This window comes from Amblyraja radiata, chromosome 13 (assembly GCF_010909765.2).
Source record: "Amblyraja radiata isolate CabotCenter1 chromosome 13, sAmbRad1.1.pri, whole genome shotgun sequence".
NCBI classification, from domain to species: domain Eukaryota; kingdom Metazoa; phylum Chordata; class Chondrichthyes; order Rajiformes; family Rajidae; genus Amblyraja; species Amblyraja radiata.
The window spans coordinates 35,275,322-35,293,381 of NC_045968.1; the positions used below are offsets into that span (position 1 = coordinate 35,275,322).

Sequence of the window (18,060 nt, forward strand, 5' to 3'; positions counted from 1 at the left end):
CAAAAAACCTGCCCACATGTCCGCACAAGCTTTATTTGCTCTGTCTGCTTTACCTGTCATAACATTATTCTCGAGGTCGCAAAATTGTCTGTCTTCCTGCTCATTGAATAAAACAAAAGATTCAATAATTGATTTGAAAGATACAGTATAGACACAGGCCCTTCGGCCCACCAAATCCAAACCAACCATCACCCGCACACACTGATTCAATTTTATTCTACCTTCGCAACTAATCCCTCCACAATTTACAGAGGACAATTAATCTACAAACCCACACATCTTTGTGATGTGGAAGGAAACTAGACCACCCAGAGGACACCCACGTGGTCACGGGGAGAACGTACTAACTCCACACACAGACAGCACCTGAGCTCAGGATTGAAACGGGATCTCTGACGCTGTGAGGCAGCGGCACTACCAGCTGCACCACTGTGCCGTTCCATTGTAATACCCTTCCAACCAGGCTGGGAAAATGGTGATGGACACAAAGTGTTGGGGTAACTCAGCGGGTCAAGCAGCATCTCTTTAGAAAAAGGATGGGACTCCTCTTCAGACTGAAAGTAAGGGGGGGTGGGGGATTGCAGAAGGAAAAGGCCAGAGCGTATCAGGGCCAGCAACAGATGGCCAAGGAATGGTGGACCCCATAATGGCCCATTGTTGTTTGAGGAAAAGGTGATAACGAGAGGGATACAGGGATGCAAACAGTGGACCTGGTAGGACGAGAGGGGTGGGGGGAGAGGGATTGCAGGGGTTACTTGAAAATTGAGGAATCAACATTCATACCGCTGGGCTGTAAGCTGTCCAAGCAAAATTTGAAGTGCTGTGAGTTGCGTGTGGCCCTAAGTTGCGTGTGGCCCCACTCTGTCGGTGGAGGGCACTGGTACGATGGTAATGTTTAATATTTCTCTTCGCAGCTCACTATTGCCCACCAAAGAGCACCTATGTGACCTGTGCTCCCGCCTGCCCTGCTACATGCGACAGTATACACGCAGCATCCAACTGCCAAACGTCTGCGTGTGTGGAAGGATGTGCGTGTGACGACGGCTTTGTGCAGAGCGATGAGCGTTGTGTTCCAATTAGTGAATGCGGCTGCAAAGACACAAACAATCATTACCACCCTGTAAGTATATCCAAAAGAAGCACATGAAAGCTAGATTACAAATCCTCTTCTGCCCCATGGTGATGCAGTGCATAGAATTATGAGAGGCATAGATGGACTAAAAGTCAGAGCCTTTTTTCTTAGAGTGGAAATGTCAAGGACTAGAGGGCATATAGTTAAGGTGAGGGGCAAAGCTTACAGGAGATGTGCAGGGCAAGTATTTTTTACACAGAGAGTGGTGCGTGCCTGGAACGTGTTGCCAAGGGTGGTGGTGGTGGAGGTTGATACGATAGTGGCATTCGTGAAGCTTTTGGGTATGCACATGGATATGCAGAGATTGTAATAAATGTAATTCAATAAAGTACCGTTGAACCATAAGAGGGATAGGGATCACATGCAGGCAAAGGCGATTAGTTTAACCTGACATTATGTTGGGCACAGACATTGTGGCTCAAAAGGCCTGGTCCTGTGCTGTACTGTTTTATGTTCTATGCTCTATGTTCTAAATGTGTGGACTTTGCCATATTGTATTGAATATGAAAATACTTTTAGTTCGGGCAATAGTGCAGGTACGTGCATGTAATCTAAGCGGTTTCTCTGGAATATCCTAAAGCTCTCCTGTGGCATAGTGTTTTTGAGAGAGAGACAGTATGGAAACAGGCCTGTTGATCCAAGAATCAAGTGTGTTACATCTTCATATGTACGGCAAACAGTTTCCTCCCACATTTCAAAGATGTGCAGGTTGTAGGTTAATTGGCTTCTGTAAATTGCCCCCAGTGTGTAGGATGTGAAACCAGGATAGCATAGAACTAGTGCATGGGTGATCATTGGTCAGTGTGGACTCGGTGGGCCGATGGGCGTGTGTGCATGCTGTATATCTAAACTAAACTAAACTAAACGTAAACTGCCTAGCAATTCAGTGCAGGGCTGAAGGAAATGCATGAACAAAGTTGCTTGGTTGTGGAAGAGGTGACAAATTATGGCAACATATAGACTCTCAAATGGGCACAAAAGATTCTCGGAGCAGAGTAGCTATCGCCAGTGACTTAGCTATTATTTATCTCTCAATTAACATTTATAATAGAGAGTCTGGAGATCACCTCATTAAAAGTCTGTCCCACTTTCACGACCTAATTCACAACCTCTGCCGAGTTTGTCCTTGACTCATACTCGCAGCGAGTTGTCACGAGGTCGTAGGAGGTCGTATGTAGGTCGTAGGAGGTTGTGATGCTAGTCGTAGGTACTCGTGGCATCAAGGAGTTCGGAGCGTTTTTTCTAGCATGATGATAAACGTCCACGAGTAAAAAAGGTCATGAATTAGGTCGTGAAAGTGGGACAGGCCCTTTACTAATTGTGGAAGCTTGCTGTGCACAAATTGATTCCAATACAATAGTTATTATATTATATATTATATATTGCATAATTATACAATATATAATAGAAATAATTATATTACAATTATATATAATATATTACACAATTATACAATGGTAATCACATTGTAATTTAAAATACAACAATGTATTTTAAATTGTACAAATAATACAGTTTGTATTATCAATATATGAATTCAAATTGATTCCAGTTCATCAGTAGCGATGTATTGGAATCAATTTGTGCATCGTAGTTCTGATAATGATGTACGACTCATGAAGTACATCGTTGACTATAAAGTATTTTGAAACATCCTGAGCTTTGGCAAGGTGCTTGAAAATATTAAAGGTGTTGCAACGATTCATGGAGAGACATTGCTGCAGATTAAGGTCCCTCATGTAGCACCTTGACTAACATTTGTACACATCTTCTGCAGGTCGGGGAGAAGTGGCTGACAGAACACTGCACCCAAATGTGTGTCTGCAAGAAAGGTGGTGAAGTAACCTGCATGGACTCTGGCTGTGGATTGAACGAGGTCTGCAGTTTGAGGAGGAATGGACAATACACCTGCAATCCCACCGGTATCTAACAATGGCTTATCCACTGCATTTTCTGATTTGTATTCATATTTAATTCATTGTTTTAATAACGCCAGCTTGCAAAATCTTTTCCCAAAATAACCAAAAGATGAAAATATTAGTGAGTAAATCCAGTGAAGCATTTCTACACCTCCCCTTTCTGTTACGCAGTTTCACCAGCTATGGGATGTCCACATTATTCTACACCCATCCTTATGGTGTGGGAGCTTTTCCTTACCTCCTTTTTTTAAAAACACTAACACTTTCTTTTATGTTGAAGCAAAGAACTGTGGATGCTGATTTATATCAAAGATAGACACAAAGTGCAGGGAGATGCTGCCTGACCCACTGAGTTATACGATATACAATTTTTATATGATATTGTAGCGGATAGATGTTGTATACTCCGATATGTAGGCCAATTGCCGCTGCTGTCGTGCGGACCAGGAGCCGCTCACTTTCGCCCTGGCAAAGGTTTCCGACCCCTGGTCCGCACGACAGCAGCGGCAATTGGCCTACATATCGGAGTATACAACATCTATCCGCTACTACAATATACTGTTACTTATATGATTGAGCAGTCAGCCTCTGGTACTTTGCTTTAAGTCCTTCCATAAGCTAGGGTATTCACCTCTACCCCATTGCAGTCATTGGACTTTGTCTATGGAACTGATGCACTACAATGCTGAGAACTATATTCTCCATTTTGTAACTTGACATTTGCTCTACTTACTATACTTGAGTTTTACTTGATTGTATTTATGTAGAAAAAAAAACCTGCAGATGCTGGTTAATACACAAAAGGACACCAAGTGCTGGAATTAGTCAGCTCTGGAGAACATGGATAGATGACGTGTCAGTTCAAAATCCTTCTTCAGACTGAAGAATGGACCTTGGCCTGGAGAGCCTTCTTCATACTTCAGCCTCAACCCAAACATCACCTTTCCATGTTCTGCAGCAATGCTGCTTGACCCGCAGTTACTTTGTGTACTTTTGATTATATTTATGTATAATATTATCTGATCTCTTTGAATAGCATACAAAACCACTGTACCTCGATACTTGTGATGATGATAAACTAAACCTATTTAACTGTGGGTTGGATAACAATTGAGTCATATACTACCCACCTATGATGTTTCTTTGCATTACAGACCATTGCAATGTCTTCACATCAGTGTCATCTGCTCCCAACATTTTCTTCTCTCTCTATGTGATGACAATATTTTACTCACAGTATCCATAGAAGCCATCATATACAAACTGGTCAAGGTAGCACTCATTAAGGACCCTATTACTAAAACACCAAGTGCTGGAGGAACTCAATGGGTCAGGCAGCGTCTGTGTGTGGAATGGACAGACAACTTTTCGGGTTGGGACCCTTCTTCAGACACACACCCTTCAGAGTCCTGACACAAAATGTTGCCTGTCCATTTCACTCCTTAGATGTGGCCTGACCCGCTGAGTTCCTCCAACACTTTATGTTTTGCTCAAGATTCCTGCATCTGCAGTTCCTTGTGTCTCCCTATCATTACTTCAGAATTTCAGAGCTTAATGGGCTGCGTTGAGAATTCAAGGTATGCTTGAAGCTTTAGTTTGGTGACATCTTCCATCACAAGTAGATACAGTATATTTGTGTCGGTCAGGAATAAAGCCATTGTAAGAGTTTAAATGTACTTGTTTGTCTTAGGGTTCAGCAAGTGCACTGTTGGGGGAAGTCCGTACTATTTGGCTTTTGATGGTTGGTTCCATCACTTTGCTGGCGAGAATGAATACACTCTGGCAGAAACAACTGGCATTCCTGACAGGCTGCAGGAGTTCAGGATTCTTGGCAAAAATGCACCTCGGAATGAGAAGCAAATCATTATTGAAGTCTACGGCCACACTGTTCAGTTGCAAGAAAAGCGAAGACTTGTGGTAAGTTGCAATGTGCCATATAGAATATAAAACACAGAACACTACTGCACAGGAACGGGCCCTTCGGCCTACAATGTCTGTGCCGAACGTGATGCCAGGTTTAACTGATTTATGGAAACAGTAAAAACTGGTAACAGTTAGCAGTGTGAGGACAGAGAAACAGGCAAGGTTTCTGATTGAGCAACTTTCATTGGAACTGAGAAAGTGAGAAAGTAGGTGGTGAGGGAAGAAGAAGGCGGGGCAAGGTTTGGGTTGAATAGTCTGTTCTTTAAATTATTATACTTTAGAGATACGGCGCGGAAACAGGCCCTTCGGCCCGCCGAGTCCACGCCAACCGGCGATCACCCCATGCACTAACACACTAGGAATAATTTACAATTTTATCAAAGTCAATTAACCTTTAAACCTGCACGTCTTTGGAGTGTGGGGGGAAACCGGTGCACCCTGAGAAAACCGCATGGTCACAGGGAGAATATACAAACTCGGTACAGGTACCCAGAGAAAGACACATGGTTACAGGGAGAATGGGCAAACTCCACGCAAACAGTGCCCAAAGTCAAGATCGAACCCGGGTCTCTGGCACTGTAAGGCTACAGCTCTACCCGCTGTGCCACCGTGCCAGTTAATTTTACATCATACCCAGTTTGGTATGTTTTAAATAGAACATATTTAAAGTGAAAGAGTCTTTTACCCTGAATAGGGGAATCAAGAAACAGGGGGCATAAGTTTAAGGTGAAAGGGGAATGATTTAATAGGAACCTGAGAGATAACTTTTTCACACATCGGGGGGTGAGTAAATGAAACGAGCTGCTAGAGGAGGTAGTTGTGGCAGGTCCTATAACAACATTTAAAAGACATTTGGACAGGTACATGGATAGGAAAGATTTAGAGAGATATAGACCAAACGTGGGCTGGTGGGAGTAGTGTAGATTGGGCATCACGGTCGGCATGGGCAAGTTGGGCCGAAGGGCCTGTTTTTGTCATGTATGACTATGACTCTGACTCTACATGAATTGAATCTTTAAGACTTGCTACATTTTCATCTGAGGATCAAATGGATTTCTTGTAGGTGGATGGTGAAATGGTGAAGCCTCCGATTCAGCTTGACGATGGTCTGCAGATTTACCAACGATCCTACAGGCTTCACCTGGAGACAGACTTTGGGCTCGCTGTCAGTTTTGATAAGAAAGCTCACGCAGGTACCATGTTATTTTCAGATGAGTGCGGTGCAAATTCAACAATGCAAAAGCTGTAAATTACAATACGATACGATACAACTTTATTTATCCCAGGAGGGAAATTGGTCTGCCAACAGTCATAAAACATGAAATTAAAGTGACGAGTAGAAAGGATTGGGGATGTGCAAAGGGAGGGGAGTCAATCTACCCCACGACCGAAGGGGGAGGAGTGGTACTGTTTGATAGCCGCAGGGAAAAAGGATCTCCTGTGGCGTTCTGTACTGCATCCTGGTGGAACCAGTCTGTTACTGAGGGCACTCCTCAGGTTGACCAGTGTCATGGAGGGGGTGAGATGTATTGTCCAAGATCCTGCGCAGTTTGAGGAGCATCCTCCCCTCCAACACCACCTCCCATTAATCCAACTCCGTCCCCAGGATGGAGGCAGCCTTCACGATGAGCTTGTTAGTCCTGTTGGCATCCGCGGTCTTCGCCGCAGTTAATTAGTTCTGAACATTCACAAACAAGTAAGCAGAATCTTAGAGAGGGTGGCACAGTGGCGCAGCGGTAGAGTTGCTGCCTTAGAGCGCCAGAGACCTGGGTGCGAAGGTTTAGAGGGATGTGGGCCAAATGTGGACAAATGGGACTAGCTCAGATGAGGCATAGACAAGTTGGGCTGAAGGGCCTGTTTCCATGTTGTTTGACTATGACTCAGTGGCGCAGCGGTAGAGTTGCTGCCTTACAGCGCCAGAGACCTGGGTTCAATCCTGGCTACAGGTGCTGTTTGTACGGAGTTTGTACGTTTTCTCCGGGTGTTCCGGGTTCCTCCCACACTAAAGACATACAGGTTTGGAGGTTATTTGGCTTTGGTAAATTTTGTAAATTGTTCTAGTGTGCACGTGTACGGGGATTGCTGGCTGGCGCAGACTCGGTGGGTCGAAGGACCTGTTCTGTGTTGTATCTCTAAACTAAACTAAAGGTGTATAAAATCATGAGGGGAATAGATACTTGAGGACCTGAGCGATAGGGAGAGGTTGGGAAAGCTATGATTTAATTCCTTGGAGGGAAGATCGTATAGAGATGCATAAAATCATGAAAGGAATAAATAGGGTGAATGCACAGCCTTTTACCCAGAGTAGGGTAATCAAGGACCAGAGGACATGGGTTGAAGGTGAGAAAAGAAAGATTTAATAGGAACCTGAGGGACAACCTTTTCACACAGAGGGTGTTGGGTATGTGGAAGGAGCTGCCAGAGGAGATAGTTGAGGCAAGTACTACAAAAGTATTTAAAAGACATTTGGACAGGTACATGGATAGGAAAGGTTTAGGATATGGGTCAAACGCAGGTAGATGGGGACAATCCCTGCTGAACATGATGCCAAGATCACACGTCTTTGGAATGTGGGAGAAAACTGGTTCATTGGAAGAAATCCATGCGGTCACAAGAAAATGTGCAAACTCCACGCAGACTGCACCTGTGATTAGGATTGAATCCGGCTCTCTGGCGCTGAGAGGCAGCAGATCTACTGCTGCGCCACTGTGCCGGCCTTCTCTAACTGCCTTTCATTTTTACTATTACATTGAATTTACAAATATTTATTTTCATTTTCCATAGATATCACTCTGCCCAATAACTACATTAAATGGGTTCGAGGATTGTGCAGTAATTTTGATGGAACGATTACAAATAATCTCATGCAGTCAGATGGAACAAGAAATACGGATGCAAATTCTTCTGGTAAAAGTTCAGGAGTTGTCAAAAGTAGACCTGGATCTGGAAGACCAGCAGCGGCAGATGGACAGAGGTCCTCATGGTGAGCGCTACTATGTGGGTTGAGTGTAGAATGGGATAAAAGGTTGGGAACAGCCCATAAAGTTCTAAAAACTTACACAATACATTATAAGGTAATGTATTTAGAGATGTAGTGTGGAAACAGGCCCTCAGCCCATTGAGTCCATGCCAACCATTGATCATCCATTCACACAAGTTCTATGTTTAGTTTAATTTAGAGATACCACAGGGAAACAAGTTCTTCAGCCCATTAATTCCATGCAGACCATCGATCACCCATTCACAGTAGTACTATGTTCCAGCATGGAAACCGGCCCCTCTGCCCACTGGGTCCATGCCAGCCATCGATCACTTGTTCACACTAGTGCCATGACCTCCCACTTTCGCATCCACTCCCTACACACTAAGAGGCAATTTTTAGAGGGACAATTAACCTACGAACCCGCATGCCTGGGGCCGAAGGATACGTTTCCCCGCTGCATAAAACAAAAAGCAAACTAATAGTACAAACTTGAATCCAGTCCAGAGCATTGGAGTTTTATTGTTTGTGACTTATTTTTCATTATTTGAATGCAGGAAACATCCCACCAGCGATGAAAATGTGGAAACAGGCGTTGGATTTGACTTGCATTGTAGCGAAAGGGAACTGAGGCTCATAGACAGCAATAGTTATTGTGGAATAATTTCTGACACTGATGGACCATTCAGCAACTGCCACAGAATCATCTCTCCAGAACAGTACCGACTGTGAGAATAATTGATATTGTGTACAGAGCATGTAATCATTCTTTGGTCCTTCTATCCATGTTCTCCAGAGATGCTGCCACTGAGTTACTCCAGCACTTTGCACCCTTCATTGCAAACCACATTCACCCACCATGCTCCATTATCTACATTGGTTTCCAGTCTAATCAAGGACCACTCATACCCTGGTCATTCGCTCTTCTCTCCTTTCCCTTCAGGCAGAAGACACAAGAGCTTGATAGCAGGTTCTTCCCCACTGTTATCAGATTCTGGAACAGACCTCACATCTGCTGGGGATGAATTTCTGATCTCACAATCTACTTGATCGTGACCTTGCACTTTCTTTTTATCTACATTTTCTCTGTAGCTGTAACACTACATAGAAACACAGAAACTTTGAAAATAGGTGCAGGAGCAGGCCATTCGGCCCTTCGAGCCAGCACCGCCATCCAATATGATCTTGGCTGATCATCCAAAATCAGTACCCATTTCCTACTTTTTCCCCATTTCCCTTGATTCCTTTAGCCCAAAGAGCTAAATCTATCTCTCTCTTGAAAACATCCAGTGAATTGGCAGAGAAGTCCACAGATTTACAACTCTGGGTGAAAAAAGTATTTTCACATCTCAGTCCTAAATGGCCTACCCCTTATTCTTAAACCGTGACCCCTGGTTCTGGACTCCCCCAACATGGAGAATATTTTTCCTGCATCTAGCCTGTCCAATCCCTACATTCACGCCTCTTCTATCCCTATCTCCTCATCTCACACTTTTTGTCTTTTCATCTCTGACCTCTGTCCACTAGTCTGCCTATCAACCTCTCCGCCTCACCTGTATCCATCTTTCACTGAGATACAAGGAACTGCAGATATTGGTTTACAAAAAAGACTAAAGAAGGGTTTCGACCGGATCGTCACCTATCCATGTTCTCCAGCGTGTTGCCCGACCCGCTAAGTTGCTCCAGCACTTTGTGTCTTATTTTGTAAACCTGCATCTGCAGTTACTTGTGTCTGCCTTTTTAGATATTCCTCAAACCCTACCTGGAGAACCAAACTTTCAATCACCTTTTGTAGATTCAGCCAGATTTTGATTTGTATTTGCTCAAGTGAAAATGTTAGGGATAATTTTAAATGTTAAATGGGCTTTAAAAATGCAAATTGTTGTCATTACATAATTTATCAGTCTGATAATAAGCTCACCACATTAGTTGCTTCACTTAGTCATAGTCATGCTGTGTTAAACAGGCTCATTGGCCGAACCAGCCCACATCGAGCAACACGTCCCATAGACACTCATCCCAGCTGCCTGTGTTTGGCCTATTTCTCTCTAAACCTTTCCTATCCATTCACCTGTCCAAATGTTTCTTAAACATTGTGATAGTAACTGCCTCAGCTACTTCCTCCAGCAGCTCGTTCCCTACACATAGAGTAGTAGATAGACTCATCGAGTCATACAGCGTATAAACAGGCTTTCGGCCCAACTTGTCCATGCTGACCAACATGTCCCATCTACACTAGTTCCACTTGCCCGCATTTGGACAAATCCCTGTAAACCTATCCTATAGATGTACCTATCTAAATGCTTCCTAATAGTTGTGATAGTACCTGCCTCAACTACCTTCAACGGCAGCTCATTCCATACATCTACCACCCACTGTGTGAAAACATTACCCCTCAGGTTCCAATTAAATCTTTCTCCTCTCACCTTAAACCTATGCCGTAAACCCCTCGCAATAACCAAAAAAAGCTTTTCACTGTATTTCAGTCCACGTGGCAGCAACAAACTAAACCACTGTTTTTCATTGTAGGAACTGCATCTTCAGTTTATGTTCAGTACGGAATTTCACTGAGGTGCTCTGTTTTAACCTGGAACAATATGCCTTGCACTGCCAAGAACAAGGAGTCGCTCTGGGAGAATGGAGGAAAGACAGTCGCTGTGGTATGGACTGCATTGCTATTCTTGTTTTTAGTTTAGTTTGGATACAGGCCCTTCGGCCCACAGAGTCCGCACCGACCAGCGATCCCCGCACACTAACACTATCCTACACACTAGGGGCAAATTACAATTTTACCGAAGCCAATTTACCTACAAACCTGTACGTCTTTGGAGTGCGGGAAGAAACCAGAGATCCCAGAGAAAACCCAAGTAGGTCACGGGGAGAACGTACATACTCCTTACAGACAGGACCCATAGAACTTTTATTCATGAATGATATTGTTTACTGAGCACTATGTTTACATATTCTGTTATGTTGCTGCAGATGAGAATTTCATTTTTCTGTCTGGGACATATGACAATAAAACACTCTTGACTCTTGGTTTATTTAACTAATGTGCAATGATTATTCCCCCACAGAGATGGTGTGTCCAGACAATAGCCAATACAACATGCAGATGTCGTCCTGTCCTGCTTCCTGTGCTAACCTTGGTGCCCCCTCAGAGTGTGAATCACCCACCGTAGAGGGCTGTGACTGTCTGCCAGGCTTTGTACTCAGTGATTTCCACTGTGTCCCCTACAAATCATGTGGATGCACTTATCGAACCAAGTATTATGAGGTAAATGTATTATTTAGTATTTGTTGGTGTACACTGTATGATCCCATTTACTGCAATCGTTTACGTTACTGAGAAGCTCGCAATTAATTGAAAAATACAGCATGGAAACAGGCCCTTCGGCCCACTTAGTCCACGCCGACCATCGATCACCCGTTCACAGTAGTTCTATGTTATCCCATTTTTGCATACACTCCCTACAAATTAGGGGCGATTTACAGAGGCAAATTAACCTACAAACCTGCACGTCTTTAGGGTGTGGGAGGAAGCCAGAGCACCCAGAGGAAACCCACGCAGTCACAGTGAGAACGTGCTAACTCCACACAGACAGCACGCAAAGGTCAGGAGGGACCTCGGATCTCTGGTGCTGTGAGGCAGCAGCTCTACCCACTACGCCACTGTGCCATACTATTATTTAAATTAGTTGATTTGTTATTCTTTTGATTATTGTATCACACCATTTTCTGTATGTGTGTGTGAGTGTGAAGCTCAAATATGTTATCACATTCAACTGTTCCAAGGAGTTGAGAAAGCTTTCAGAAATCAGTTTTAAGTCTAAAAATTTAAAGATCCATTATGCACATAGAGTCATGGTCATCGAGTGATACAGCATGGAAACAGATCCTTTGGCCCATCTCATTCATGCCGACCACAATGCCTCATCTACACTAATCCCATTGTGAAAATCACCCCCATTCACCATAAACCTATGGCCTCTGGTTCTTGATTCCCCTTGCATGGGAAAAGGACTCCGTGCATTCAACCTATCTATTCCCCTCATGATTCTATACACTTCTATAAGTTCGCCCCTCAGCCTCCTGCACTTCAAGGAATAAGCCCTGGCCTGCCCAACTTCTCCTTATGGACTTTACTTTAGACTTTAGAGATACGATGCAGAAACAGGCGCATCGACCCATCGATCCACACTGCCCATACACTAGCACTATCCTGCACACTAGGGATAATTTACTATTTTTACCGAAGCCAATTGACCCAAAAACCTGCACGCCTTTGGAGTGTGGGAGGAAATCAGAGCACCCGGAAAACCCCACATGGTCACAGGGTGAATGTGCAAACTCCGTACAGACCGGATCGAACCCGGGTCACTGGCGCTGTAAGGCAGCACCTCTACTGCCACGCCACTGTGCTGCCCTCGAGCTCAGGCCGTCGAGTTCTGGCAATCTGCTCTCCACTCTCTCCAGCTTAATGGTATATTTCCTACAGGAGGATGACCAAAACAAGCACACAGCAGAGAATAACTGCCTTATATCTGCAGCCAATACAACATGATTTTATCAGTAAAATTGAAGCACATTTCACAGTTGTCCAGACAGTTAGATAAATTGGAAACAGAAACTGCCCAAAACAAGTGTGCAGTATTTGTCTGGTTTTCCAGAGCCTTTGGGAGAAATAACAGCACTTTTTTCATTTCACTTTCATAAACTAAAGCTTTGCTTTCGTGCCTGCCAACTTTAGCACTGCCTCAATCTGAATGTACAATTGAATCAAAGATTTTCAGAACAAGAAAACTAGTGGGAGATTTATTGGTTATTTAAAAACACACCACTCTATGTTGTATTGATAGCAGCTTTTAAGAAGATGGCATGTTCATCAAATTTGGAGTCAATTAGGTATTCGTGTCAGTTACACTTCCACTTGGTTCTCAATGGTTCAATGGTACTTTACTTATAACATGTACCGAAGTACAGTGAAATTCATTTTTTGTATACAGTTCAGTACAAATATCACTATACATAAGCACTTAGATGCATCTTAGATAAGTGTATCAGATACAGTACAAGTGTAGAGCATTAGTACGCTGAGACAGTATACAGAGTTGTCAGTTTTGGCACCATTTCACAGGGCCCAGTGGTTGTAAGTACAGGGTTCTTGACCAGACCATGAAGGCCTGTTGCCCTGGTGGCTTTGCAAGGTCAGCCTGATGTCTCCACCGCAGCTCCGCTGCTACAGGCCACGTCCGGTCCACGGGCTAGGCCTCGTGGTGCGGCGCCCAGTCCAGCCGAACCCCAGTCTGTTACAGGGCCTCCAGTTGTTCACTCGCCCATCGAGGTACTGCACTCCCTTCTGCAGTTGATCTGCCTACCAGCCATCCGTCTGGCTCCTTCCATTCTAGATTGGCGAGCCGGGCCTTCCGGGCTATTCCCGCCACACGGCTTGTGTTCTTGGGCACTTCCTAACATCAGGCAACAACTGGACAATGGAGTGGGATATGATTTGGCTCATATTCTGGAAAAATAAGACATGAATTTTCTCTGGGAAGAAGAATGAATATTCTGATCCATACAACCACCATCAATCAGCAGCTTTTTCTCCCACCAGCCCTTCTATCAAAAGACAAAGTAGAGCTGCTGCCTCACATTGCCAGAGACCCAGGTTCGATCCTGTCCTCGGGTGCTCACTGTCTGTGTGGTGTTTGCATGTGTTCTTGTTGTGACTGCATGTTTTTGTTTTGGGTGCTCCAGTTTCCACACACGTCCCAAAGACGTGCAGGTTTGTAGGGCCCTCTATAAATTGCCCCGAGTATGTAGGGAGTGGATGTGAAAGTGGAAAACATAAAACTAGTGTGAACGGGTGATCGATGGTTGGCGTGGACTCGGTGGGCTAAAGGGCATGCTTTCATGCTGTGGCTTGTTATCAATCAAAACAAATTGAATTCAGTCCAGTCAGAATTCAATTGAATACAGTCTGAAGAAGGGTTCCGACCCGAAACATCACCTATTCCTTTTCTCCAGAGATGCTGCCTGTCACGCTGAGCTACTCTAGCATTTTGTGTCTGAATTGAATTCAGCATTAGCAGATTTAGAAAAGTTACAAAAAGATCTGGACTAAATAATTTTACATGTGGTAATTGTAACCACGAGGCAAATGTCATTCTTTGTGTTTTTCTTGTGAATAGGTCGGGGAAAAGTTTATCACTGAAGATTGTTCCGAAACTTGTGAGTGTGTCAATACTGGAACAGTGAACTGCACGGGAATGCGTTGTGCTCCTGGCACCACTTGTACCATCGCTAATCATGCCAGAGGATGCTTCTGATGAAAGGACGTATGTTGTTCATTTAAAGCAAGGTAACGTGATCTAGACTTCTCTACCCTAGGAAAAGACTGATTTTATATAAACCTCCGTAGGTTCACCTTTAAGCCTATGATCCATGGAAGAAATGCCCAGCTATCCAGCATTTGTCTGTTTCTTCTACTTATACAATGATAAAATCTTACACGGTTATAGAAGACAATCCGCAACAATGGACACCATCTCCCCCGCCCCCCCCCCCCCCCCCCCCCCCCCCCCCTTGTCCATTTTAACAAGGGTTTACTGTGGTGATAAAATCCTTGTGCTTCCAAAACAACAAACCTGTTTTAGAAGCTCAGCAGCTGCTTTGAACATTTTAATCCATAAACAAAGTGACATTGAATGTCCTGTTAAACAATCCCCACACTCTGGGATATCTACAGAGACCATGGAGTCATACGGTTGGAAATAGGCCCTTTGGTCCAACTTGTCCACACTAACCAACATGCCCCATCTACACTAGTCTCACCTGCCTGCGTTTGGCCTACATCCCTCCAAACCTGTCTTACCCATGTACTTATCTAATTGTTCCTTAAATGTTGCGTCCTTGCCTCAACTACCTTCTTTGGCAGCTTGTTCCATATCCCTCAGATTCCTCTTAAATCTTTTGCCCTTCACCTTAAAACTATGTCCTCTGGTTCTTGATTCCCCTAGAGACTCTGTACGTCTACCTGATCTATTTCTCTCATGATTTTATACACCTGTATAAGATCATCCTCCAGCGCTTCAATGAATTGAGTCCCAACCTGCTCAACCTCCTCCTGCAGCTCAGACCCTCAAGTCCTGGCAACATCCACGTAAATTTTTTCTGTACCCCTTCCAATCAACCTATAATGCAATAAACAGCAACGGCAGATACAGGTTTATACCAAAGATAGACACAAAATGCTGGAGTAACCCAACAGGTCTGAAAAGAGTCCAGAAGGGTCACGACACCAAACATCACCTCTCCATTTTCTCCAGAGATGCTGCCTGACCCTTGAAAATACTCCAGCATTCTGCATCTCCAATTAACCTACAAACCCGCACATCTGTGGGGTGTGGGAGGGAACTGGAGCACCTGAGGGAAACCCACGCGGTCACAGGGAGAATGTGCAAACTCCACACAGTCAGCACCCGAAGTCAAGATCGAACCCGGGTCTCTGGCGCTCTGAGGCATCAACTCTGCCACCTGCACCACATTCATGCCCTGAAATGTTGAGGGAGGGGTGGCTGAATAGGACAGGAGGCTATTTCATGACCCACTTCGAGACGGGCATGTCTACAGCCATGATTTGGAGAAAGAGTGGGGGTGAAAGAGAAGTAGTTCCCAGCAAAATTTAGCTAAAAACAGACAGGTTTACCACATCTACTAACCTTAACTGGACCTTATGTTCCATTCATTCACTGTCCATTATTAATTCAGTACTGAGTTCATTGCAATGGGTGCTTTATTTGTCACATATGTAACTAAAGGGTGAAATTCTTTTTGCATATTTTACCGCCATTTTGGGTGCCATTATGCAAAGTCCCAAGTCCAAGTCCTGTTCGATGTACTGGAGCAGTTCCCGCGAACCAACGTCCCTCTCTTCTCACCCAGTCAGCCATCTTTGTGTCCCCGGGGGTTGCCGCCGGCAGCTGACCATGAAGGCGCTGGATGCATTACCCCAGTTCACTCTCCTACCGGCCCTTGCTGCTCGCGTCTGACGCCTCCAGCCCCTTCCTGGTTACACCATCCACCAAACATTCAAGCGGGTTCCCAGTCCCACCAACTGACGAGCCTTCGATCCTTCCAGACGGGCACCCTGGCCATGGCACATAGAAACATAGAAAATAGGTGCAGGAGGAGGCCATTCGGCCCTTCAAGCCAGCACCGCCATTCATTGTGATCATGGCTGATCGTCCTGTATCAATAACCCGTGCCTGCCTTCTCCCCATATCCCTTGACTCCACTAGCCCCTAGAGCTCTATCTTAAATCCATCCAGTGATTTGGCATCCACTGCCCTCTGTGGCAGGGAATTCCATAAATTCACAACTCTCTGGGTGAAAAAGTTTATTTGTCACATATGTAACTGAATGGGAATTTATCATTTCTTTCCTCCATCAGGAAATACAGATCTACTGGATGAGAGGAGTTTACAAGATTTCAGCAAGCTATTGTATTTTTTATGATTGTCAATGGTAGTGATAAAATAATCTGAAATTTTTAATAAAAAGAACCTATTTGCCATTCCTACATTTGTTGAGATATCTGCATGTTTAAATATTAATCTACAAATTGTTTGTAATCTTTTACAACAATTGCTTATGAATCCAAATTGGTCAATTATTTTGAATACAAAGCAAAGACAACACTTTATGCAAAAACACTGACATACGATTTTCATTTCATTGAAAATTATTTTATAAAATAAACGTTTTTCAATATTTCTTTAATGTTCATCCTTTGTGAAACTTTATTTTAATTTAATTTAATCGTGCCCAGACTAACTGGTTCTTTCAATAATGTGTCATTAAGTTGGAAAGACTGGAAAGACTGCAGAGAAGATTTACGAGGATGTTGCCAGAGCAGCCTAGGACTTTATTACTTGGAGTTCAGGAGGCCGAAGAGTGCTCTCATGGATGTGTATAAAATCATAAGGGGAATAGATAGGATGAATGCACAGTCTTTTATCCAGGGTAGGTGTATTTTTAAAGCAGTGATTGACAGATTGTTGATTAGTCAAAGGTTATGGGGAGAAGGTGTCAAAGGTTTTGGGGAGAAGGCAGGAGAATGGGGTTGAGAGGGAAAGATAGATCAGCCATGATTGAATGGCGGAGTAGACTTGATTGGGCAAATGGCCTAATACTGCTCCTATGACTTATGACTAAGAACCAGAATTCATACCTTAATGGTGCGAGAGGAAAGATTTAATAGAAACTTGAGGGGCAACTTTTTCACTCAAAGGGTGGTGGATAATATGGAACAAGCTGCCAGAGGAGGTAGTTGAGGCAAGTACAATAACATTTAAAAGATTTGGACCGGGACATGGATAGGATAGGTTTAGAGGATTATGGACCAAATATGAGCAAATGGGACTAACATAGATGGGACATCTTGGTCGGCATAGACAGGTTGGGCTGTAGGGCCTGTTATCGTGCTCTATGACTCTATGAGGGACTAGCTTAGATGGGGCAAGCCAAAAATGTAGAAACAAAGAACTGCCGATGCTGGTTTATATGAAAGATAGACACAAAGTGCTGGAGAAACTCAACAGGTCAGGCAGCAACTCTGGAGAAAAAGAATAGGTGGAGCAGTTCCCGCGAACCAATCTTCGATGGCGGGTGGCGCCACCAGCAGTGGCTGCCTCGCCAACAGTCTGTCTTGACTTTCTTCTTTTTGTTAATTTTAGTATGTGTTAAAAAGTATGTTTTAGTGTTCCTTGGTTTGTTTTATGTGGGGGGTTGGGGAAAACTTTATTTCAATCTCTTACCTCGACGGAGATGCGATTTTATTCCCTATCGTATCTCCGGCCGCACTGTGGCCTAACATCGTGGCGTTGGCAGCCTTTGCTGGAGACCGATCCGGTGCTCCAAGCTACGGTAGTCTGCGGGACTTTAACATCGCGTAGCTTGCGATCCCTTTGCCAGGGATCGAAGCTCCAACACACGGGGCCTGTGGACATTGACATTGTGAAACCCACGGTCTCTGGTAAGAAGAGGCCGACTCGGGATCTCCATGCCGCTGAGAGCGTTTGAACCGCCCCGACGCGGAAGTTTCG

At 44.2% G+C, this 18,060-nt stretch overlaps 1 protein-coding gene across 1 annotated transcript in view; it reads left to right on the forward strand.

Moving 5' to 3' along the window:
• LOC116979482 overlaps nucleotides 1–16,639 on the forward strand; it is a 114,210-nt gene extending 97,571 nt beyond the window's left edge. The window contains 10 exon segments of the mRNA XM_033030996.1: nucleotides 915–1,120; nucleotides 2,910–3,054; nucleotides 4,742–4,968; nucleotides 6,038–6,167; nucleotides 7,759–7,957; nucleotides 8,512–8,682; nucleotides 10,484–10,614; nucleotides 11,032–11,231; nucleotides 14,146–14,315; nucleotides 16,407–16,639. Coding sequence (XP_032886887.1) covers nucleotides 915–1,120; nucleotides 2,910–3,054; nucleotides 4,742–4,968; nucleotides 6,038–6,167; nucleotides 7,759–7,957; nucleotides 8,512–8,682; nucleotides 10,484–10,614; nucleotides 11,032–11,231; nucleotides 14,146–14,283 — 1,547 coding nt within the window. The 3' untranslated portion in view covers nucleotides 14,284–14,315; nucleotides 16,407–16,639.
• Nucleotides 16,640–18,060: the final 1,421 nt, after the last annotated feature.